The 8,779-nt window shown below is 38.7% G+C and overlaps 1 protein-coding gene and 2 pseudogenes across 2 annotated transcripts; 1 reads left to right on the top strand and 2 right to left on the bottom strand.

Moving 5' to 3' along the window:
* Positions 1-236: 236 nt before the first annotated feature.
* Positions 237-3,330, bottom strand: LOC149204535 (leucine-rich repeat receptor-like serine/threonine-protein kinase BAM1; annotated as a pseudogene). The gene is made up of 4 exons (XR_016253015.1): positions 3,321-3,330; positions 3,109-3,158; positions 1,920-2,756; positions 237-1,758 (listed from the first exon to the last, which is right to left on the bottom strand). The product of XR_016253015.1 is annotated as a leucine-rich repeat receptor-like serine/threonine-protein kinase BAM1 (transcript).
* Positions 3,067-5,843, bottom strand: LOC149204534 (inactive leucine-rich repeat receptor-like serine/threonine-protein kinase At1g60630). Its single transcript, XM_089394743.1, has 2 exons — positions 5,028-5,843; positions 3,067-4,042 (listed from the first exon to the last, which is right to left on the bottom strand). The coding sequence occupies exons 1-2, from the start codon at positions 5,680-5,682 to the stop codon at positions 3,477-3,479; spliced, it is 1,221 nt and encodes a 406-aa protein (XP_089250869.1). The 5' UTR covers positions 5,683-5,843; the 3' UTR covers positions 3,067-3,476.
* Positions 5,844-7,394: 1,551 nt separating this feature from the next.
* Positions 7,395-8,450, top strand: LOC149204533 (DEAD-box ATP-dependent RNA helicase 15 pseudogene; annotated as a pseudogene).
* Positions 8,451-8,779: the final 329 nt, after the last annotated feature.

The raw sequence follows: 8,779 nt of genomic DNA, 5'->3' as shown, positions 1-8,779 counted from the left end.
TGAATCATTGTGCGATTACTTTTCTTTAGATGTTTTGTTTATATCTAGATTACAAGGTACACATTGAATGTCTTATTTCATTTTAGAGTAAGTTAATTACCCAAAATGAAGAGGTTAAGTTAATACCCAAAATCAAGAAACCTCTATAGATGGCCAAGCATATACGAAGAATACATCTCATTCATATGCAATACCAAATCCATCTTTTCTTTTCTCTGAGTAAAATTTCAAAAGCATGAACACATGCCATTTCATATGCACAATAAACCCAACTTCTGAAATTTCAATGCTTGGATGCATCCCATTCATATGCTACAATAAACCCATATTTTCCTTAAATTTCAATCCATAAACGCATCCATTCATGAGCCATAACAGAACCACAAAAAACAAAACCCCCTGACCCGTTAATACATTATCTACTCAGAGAGAGGTAAGATGAAAGGACAGCACTGTCTACGGATCCTCCATGTCTCTGAAGGAGATGAGGAGCGTCCCGTGACCCATTGATGCATTGTCTTCTCAGGACTGCGAGGTAAGACTAAAGAAAATCACTAGCTACGGATGTTTCATGTCTCCATAAGGCCTTTGATAAATCTTCATTTATTTTGTAAATACAATAATTTGATTGCATTTTAACACTGTAAATACTAAAAATAAGCTTATAGAGAGCAGATAATCAAGAAGGAAATGCTTCAATCACAAACTGGAAATCAAGGATGATGATTATTTTATAACGACCGAATCCACCTAATAAAATCTTCTTCCATTCTTTCTATGTTCTTTCCTTCCCACCAGAGTAGTGCGCCACCATTCCTAGATCAAATACTAGAACTAAACTAGGATCCACAACCGGCTTCTGTTTCTGGCCACCATTATTATTATCACCACCTCTGTGATTAGAGTCCAACGCCACTACGTCAACAATAATGAGCTTCCCCATCTCCAGGATCGCCTTCCTGCATCTCTTCAGTATCTTGATACAGTCTTTGTCACCCCAGGCATGCATGATCCACTGATGATATCGCACAAACAAATTGTATAGTCAAAACGTGCTCTCAGCTCATTCTAATTGAATTACATGACAGCTCAGCGAGTTCAAGACTTACCTTCATGAATATGGCGTCTGCAGAGGGCATGGTTTAAATGGTGTCTCACTAGAGGAAAATGAGTGAATAAATTTCACTCCCACAACAAACAACAGGACTCACAGAATGCATCTGAGTAAAGTAATCTCCCTCCTGAAAGGAATTTTGAGGTGGCGATTGCTAACTGATATTCTGTGTATGAATTTTGACAACATTAACTGGCACTAACCATGTATCCTAACAATGAAAATTTGAAAATGGATTCAAATAGAGAGGAGATCAGGAGGGTGGGCAGCACCGGCTTGTTGGGGGGATTCATCTCCTTCTGAAGCAGGTAGGGGATTTTCAGAAGGTTTGATCTTTGGAATTTCACTGGGCATCTGAACAACCTCTCTCATGGTAGCCTCTCTACGCTATTTTCTTCAACACATGCCATTGCCACACAGAAAACGTGGATAACGTCGTGCAAAGGAACTGAAGACAGCCTCTCGTCCAAAATGTTTGAAACTCCTTCCTTGGTTGAGTTAAGTCATCTTGTTTACCCATTGAACAATATCTACACCATCTCCAAACTCACCCACCGGCCTTCTATCAGTGAATAGTTCCATCAGCACTACTCCAAAGCTATAAACATCACTCTTTTCATCCACTTTCAGCGTGTATGCATATTCTGAAAAAATAACAAAAGAAAAATACTGTATGAGAACTTACATCTAAGCATTCGATCCATCAGCAGCCTTCATATAATTGATTCTCTTCAGAGAAACAAAGGGCATGGAAATTTCACATTGAAATAATATTAAAGGCAAGGAGATAAGCTTGATTGTTTACCTGGAGCAATGCAACCATAGGAACCTGCAATGGAAGACATACATTCCGAAGCCCCAGAATCCTGCAAAAACTTTGCAAGGCTGAAATCGGCTACATGGGCCTCAAAATTGGAATCCAAGAGAATGTTGTTGGACTTTACATCATGGTGTATTATAATCGGGCTGCAATCATGGTGTGTAAATAGCAGAGCCCTTTAGCTCCCTCAACAACAATCTTGTATCTGGTAGCCCATTGTAAATGCCCACCTTTCTTCCCATGCAGTAACTCTCCCAGGCTTCCGTTTGGCATGTACTCGTAAACAAGCAGATTGATTTCTTGATTTGAGCAAAACCCCAACAGTCTCACTATATGGCGATGTCGAATCTTTCCCAAAGTCTGAATCTCTACAGCAAAACCATGGTCGTGAGAAGACCCTCTTCCAATCCCAGGCAACCTCTTCACTGCAAATTCCTCACCGCTCCGCATCGAACCCTTGTACACAACCCCTGCTCCTCCCTTTCCAATAATATTTTCCTCTTTCAAACACTCCAAGACATCTTCACAGGTGAAGTCCAGCCTCTGGAATGCTGTTAGCTTCCAGGATCTTGAAGCATTGCTTTTCTTCAAAGCCCTGGCTTTGATGATGGCAGCAGAGGCAAAAACCAGTGAGCATAATAGCAAACCTATGACCAGAACCAGCTTTACAGTGGAAGAAATCAAAGAACCCTTAACATGAGCATGCGGCGAATTGGGCTGAACTGTGCAAGGTCCCAGATACAGCCCACACAATCCAGGGTTCCCAACGAAGGAAGTTGCATTGAAGAAAGTGAATTGGCCACCATTCGGTACAACAACAGACTATATATGTACATGTTAAAATATATATGTATGTTGAAAAACTATAAAAACATGCATATATCTAACCAATATAAAGTTATAAACCCTTCGGAATAGTATAGCACCTCAAATCATGGTAAGAGAGAGAACAAACAACGATGGCAATTGCACTTTTGTTGGACTTGTACTAGATGGAAATATAGAATTCCATTTTTCAACTTGATACACAGGAAAATCCCATTTATATTTTATTTCTAATTTTGTTTATAAATCAAAGTCTCTATGCCTGTGGTAAGTAGGCTCTATGATCTTCATAGCAAAGCGCTCCTGGTTGTTTGCAAATCAAACTATGCTTTATATAAATATAAATTACTGAAAACCACAAATACAAGTTGATGATATATCCATCATCTTCTGCCAAACCTGCACCAAATACAGTGATTACCAATATAACCACATTTAAAGTTGTGGTTGATGTGATAACCATGTTTGATCAGCCAGACATGGAAGTTTGAAGTCTGTGCACAATACTTCCAACCAGAAATATGAATTGTTCTCAGTGAGTTCAACGGATAAGTTGAATACCTGAAGTCATGATATAATAGAACTTCTATAAGCTAGCCTCAATACATGGCATTCTATAAAGACATTGAGCCATGGATACATAATATACTGGGGATCCACCTCTCTATGAAGAAGCTGAATGTTCCTTGACCTCCTCAATCATCCTCAAAACCTGCCTTATTGTTGGCCTTCTTTGACCTCCTCAATCATCTTCAAAACCTGCCTCATTGTTGGCCTTCTTTCTGGAGCTGGAGCTATACAGGCAACTGTTAGATCTAGAAGTATTATTAACTTATCCTCAGGGCAGTCAGTGGAAGAGACAGAGCCATCAATAACACCCGATTGAAGTTCTTCTGCTCGAACATAATGAACCCATTTTTGTAGATCCATGGCTTCTCCATTGAGGATGGACTGCAATGGGATCTTGCCTGTAAGAAGCTCAAGTAACAGTACTCCAAAACTGTAGACATCTGCTTTGGGTCCCATTCTCTTGTTATATTTGAGGCATTCAGGAGCCTTGTAGACTAATAGGGCTGTGTCCTCAGCTTGCTCGGTGTCAAACACGGTAAGGCCATAGTCTGTAATACAAGCTTCAAAATCCCCTCCTAGTAGAACATTGTTAGATTTGAGGTTACCATGAATTAATCTGGATGCTTGATGCAGGTGGGCCAAGCCACGGGCTACATCTTCAGCAATCTTGAAGCAGGACGTCCAGTGCAGAGGCTTCCCCTTTGATTTTGAGCCTGAGAAACCAGTCAAATTACATAAATCAGACATGGAATTCCACATACAAAGTTGTCTCTTTGAATTAGATGATATTATATAATTATATAAACCCTGTGTAATTCAATGATCCCCGTTAGTTTTGCATGCAATCCTTATTGAAAGGGTAACTCTTCAAAAAGTTGGCCTTGACAAGTCTTACTGGCTTGGTCCTGACTAGAAGTTTAATCCCCCTTAACCAGTTAAGGTTGTGCCAGTGAAGACTTTCTGGGTTGATTGTGACATAACAAGCAGTCCATTTCCTTGGAGAATTGCATATGCTGAGTTTAGACAACCATCTTGGGCCATTATAAACCTCTCTTCTCAGTTCATCACCTCAAATTATGTTTTCTGGTGATTTTCTGGAAACACCTATATTCATTGTAGTTTCATATCAGTTTTCTAAATATGTGGTCTGAAAGTCATGTTATTAGAAAAGGATGACTTATGACAACACCATATAGGGTTTCAGATTTGAGACTTCTGCGAGATGAGTTCTGTTGATAAATTGTCTTGGGATCCATTGCATAGTGTTATTAGTGTTATTCTTTTTTCTTCGACCTTTGGAACCAACATATGTGTCTCATCCTGATGATGATCGAAACATCGAAGAAAGAGAAAAATCCTATGCAATGGATCTGGAAACAATTTATCAACCATATGGGGTTTCAACATATTGGCAACGGTTTAAATCCTGAGAATCAGTATTCAGACTACAAGCAAGCTGAGGGTGGGGGATGATTTTGAGCTTTATTTCATTAACTAGTTACAAACCAATTTTTTTAAATTCACTGCAAGTTTGTATTATTTAATTAAATTGTCTATATACGAAATTGGAATTCTGATATCAGAGACCCCCAGTAACGAAACTAAGTTAATGGGACTGGAATATCTCTGGTAGAAGCCTCTCCTCCTTGTCCTGGAAATAAGCTCTCAGAGAAACTATATTCTGGTGTCGAAGCTTACCCACCATCTCCATATGCCTCTCAAATTCATCCCTAGTCATCTTGTTAGAATTCTTCAATCTCTTCACAGTTACAGTCGTTTTGTTCTCCATCAGAGCCTTATAAGTAGTCCCCAGCGTGCCTCTACCCATAATTTCAGCAAATGCGCGGAGCAGATCCTCCAAAGTGTACATCTGAGCTTCCCTACTGCAGAACATAAGAACCCCACTCCGCTGTTGCTCATACTGAAGGCTCTTAGCATCAGTATTAGCATAATACAGATCAGAACCAGTTTCCTCGATCGAAAGCTTCTCACCTGCAACGTTTTCAGCCTCATCCCCAGGCTTCTGCTGTCTGTACCTCTTACCATAAAAGCTAATAAGGAACAGCATGACAATCACCCCAACAATGGATCCCGCAACAATTCCTGCTATTTTTCCCCGATTTAGCCTTTCATGCCTCTTAACAGTTGGCCTAAAAGATTGCTCCATTGGCAAGCTTGTAATAATAGGACTTGGATAAGGGGTCACTACTGCATTAAGCACGCAGGGCCTGGGCAATGGGCTCCCACAGAGCCCAGGATTTCCTGTGAACGAAGAAGCATTGAACATAGCCAGAACTGTAGTAGCCGGTATTCTTCCATAGCGCTGGTTATTAGAGACATTGAATACTTTCATGCCAGACTGAGCGAGTTTGCCGAGCTCTGGCGGCAAGTTACTGGTGAGGCCATTTCCGTTGAGGCCCAGGTAGTGGAGACTCGTCAGGTTTCCGTAGCAAGCGGGAACCGAACCCTAGAAATAATTTCCGCCGAGGTGGAGGTACCGGAGTCTGGCCAGTGATGCAACTTCCAGAGGCAAGGGGGCGGAACCCAAATTTTACGCGCCACGTGTCAACCTGAATGTTCCACCTTCCTCTGCAAAAGTTCATGCCACGTGTCGACCCGAGAATGAAAAGGACGACGAAACTCTGTTTCAAAGAAAGGCCTATCGGCCTAAATATTATGTAAATTTCACATTTCTATGTAGGAAAATATTCTCATTTTTAATTTTATTAATACCTTGGTTTAATCTCTATGGAATCTCCACATAATATATTTACTAGTAGTGAGAATAGAGGGTTTAGATTTATCTCAAAAGTAATTATAATATTTCTTGCCTTTAGATTTAATTTAAAAAAGTGTTATAAAATTAATTTAAAATAAAATATTTATAGATATTTTGATTGTGAAATGAGTTATGGTTTTTGGACTCGTGGTATTGATAAGCCATGGTATTGTAACACAACCTATTTACAAGTTAATAATATCCATGGTAAAGTGGGGGGTGAATATCTAGGGTGAAGAATCTCATTATGTTGTAAGTACTAAGTGTTTGTGTGTTTATTAATTAAATTTAAATATAGTTATGTAATCATTATTTTAATTTATATAGTAAAATGTATCTTAATTTATAATACTGTAATATATTTTAATGTGATATGCATATTATGATTTTATTTTATCTTAATTTTTTTTGTAAATTTATTAATAAAAACATACAATTTAACAAGTTGAATTTTATTATTTTCGGCACTCAATTTTTTATTATTAGTTGAGTCAATATTTAAATATTTACATTTATTTATGAAAACTATAACATCTCTTTTATAGTGGGCTTTATATTATTTTTTTGCATTTTATAATTAAAACAATTTGTAAATCTTTATAAACTTTTATTCCATTACAACATCATTTAAATATAGAGACTTTCAGAGACAATAATATTAATTCTTGTCGGGTATAATAGATTTGTAGTTAAAATAGAATTTATATAAATATTAGAAAAATAATATTAATTCTTGTCGGCCTATAATAGATTTGGGGTTAAAATGGAATTTATATAAATATTAGAGAGTAAAACACCAAGGTTTATTTAATGTGAATGAAATGACTCTAGCATTTATTTCTGCAGTGATGGGAGTGGTCGTGATGGTTGAATGAGATGAATATGTCTCTTGAACCTTAATTTATATAATTTGAGGGTACTCCGAGACAGCAGGTTTTGCGCATCATTCTTTCCTCTTTTACAACAAGAAAACCTCTTCTTCTATTTCATCAGAAGCCTGCGCTTGCGCTTTCTTTTAAGCGAAAATGGCAGAACAAAGAGTAGACAATGTGGAAGAGTTGAAGGAAGGCGAGATTTACAATGAAGAGCTTCTGGACTATGAAGAAGAGGAATTGGGCGCACAAACATTGGAGGAATACGCTGCCACTGATGAAGCCTCGAAGAAAGGTTATGTGGGCATTCATAGCTCAGGTTTCAGGGATTTCCTACTGAAACCAGAGCTCCTTCGAGCAATTGTGGACTCTGGATTTGAACATCCCTCAGAAGTTCAGCACGAGTGCATTCCTCAAGCGATCCTGGGAATGGATTTACTCTGTCAGGCCAAATCTGGAATGGGGAAAACAGCAGTTTTCGTGCTTTCAACTCTGCAGCAGATCGAACCCACAAAAGGCCAAGTCTCTGCCCTAGTTTTGTGCCATACTAGAGAATTGGCATACCAGATATGCCATGAATTCGAGAGGTTTATGACTTATATGAAAGAATTGAAGGTGGCTGTATTCTATGGAGGCCTACCTATCAAAACTCACAAGGCAATATTGAAAAATGACTGCCCACAAATAGTTGTTGGCACCCCTGGAAGGATTCTGACATTGGCAAAAGACAAGGATCTCAGTCTGAGAAATATCAGGCATTTTATTCTGGATGAATGTGACAAAATGCTGGAATCTTTGGACATGAGGAGAGATGTACAGGCCATTTTCAAGATGACCCCTCATGACAAGCAGGTCATGATGTTTTCAGCCACACTGAGCAAGGAAATCAGGCCTGTTTGCAAGAAATTCATGCAGGACCCTATGGAGATATATGTTGATGATGAGGCCAAGCTCACACTTCATGGGCTAGTTCAGCACTATATAAATTTGGCTGAGGTGGAAAAGAACAGGAAGTTGTCTGATTTGCTAGATGTGCTGGACTTCAACCAGGTGGTCATATTTGTGAAGAGTGTGAAAAGGGCTTCTGAGCTATCCAAGCTGCTGGTAGAGAGCAACTTTCCTTGTACCTGCATTCATTCTGGAATGCAGCAGGATGAAAGACTGATGAGATACAAAAATTTCAAGGAGGGGAAAATGAGGCTTTTGGTTGCAACTGATCTGGTGGGCAGGGGAATTGACATTGAAAGAGTTAATATAGTTATCAACTATGACATGCCTGAGTCTGCAGATACTTATTTGCACAGAGTTGGAAGGGCTGGACGTTTTGGCACAAAGGGTCTTGCAATTACCTTTGTTTCTTCTGCTTCTTCATCAGAGGAGGATGTGCTGAGACAGGTTCAAGAACGTTTTGCAGTTGATATTAAGGCGCTCCCAGCACATATAGAAGCATCAACATACATGTCATCATAGCCATGCAAATCTGCCCTGGTGTCTTCAATAATTATCATTCTCATTCATGTCAGTTTTGGGATGGTCTGGTTTTATTTTCTGTTCATAAAAACGCACCAGATTCATAAAATTGAAAGGAACAATGGCAGAGGCATTTGTTGACAGACCATCACAATTTGGATTATCCACGAAATCCATCGCAATTTGCATTATCCACGAAATTTACTAGTTTGCATTCAAATATAAGAAATGCTTAATAACTCGTTACTGAAAATTCCTGACTTAAAAGATGTTTTATTAATAATATTTTAACTACTATACATATTATAGTATACGAGTTAAATTGAAAA

The sequence above is a fragment of the Pinus tabuliformis genome, chromosome 1_2 (assembly GCF_031772625.1).
Source record: "Pinus tabuliformis cultivar Carrire ecotype Pingquan chromosome 1_2, CPIR1, whole genome shotgun sequence".
Classification (NCBI taxonomy): Eukaryota; Viridiplantae; Streptophyta; class Pinopsida; order Pinales; family Pinaceae; genus Pinus; species Pinus tabuliformis.
The sequence above is the reverse complement of the archived record's forward strand: the minus strand, read 5'-3'. Positions and strand labels throughout refer to the sequence as shown.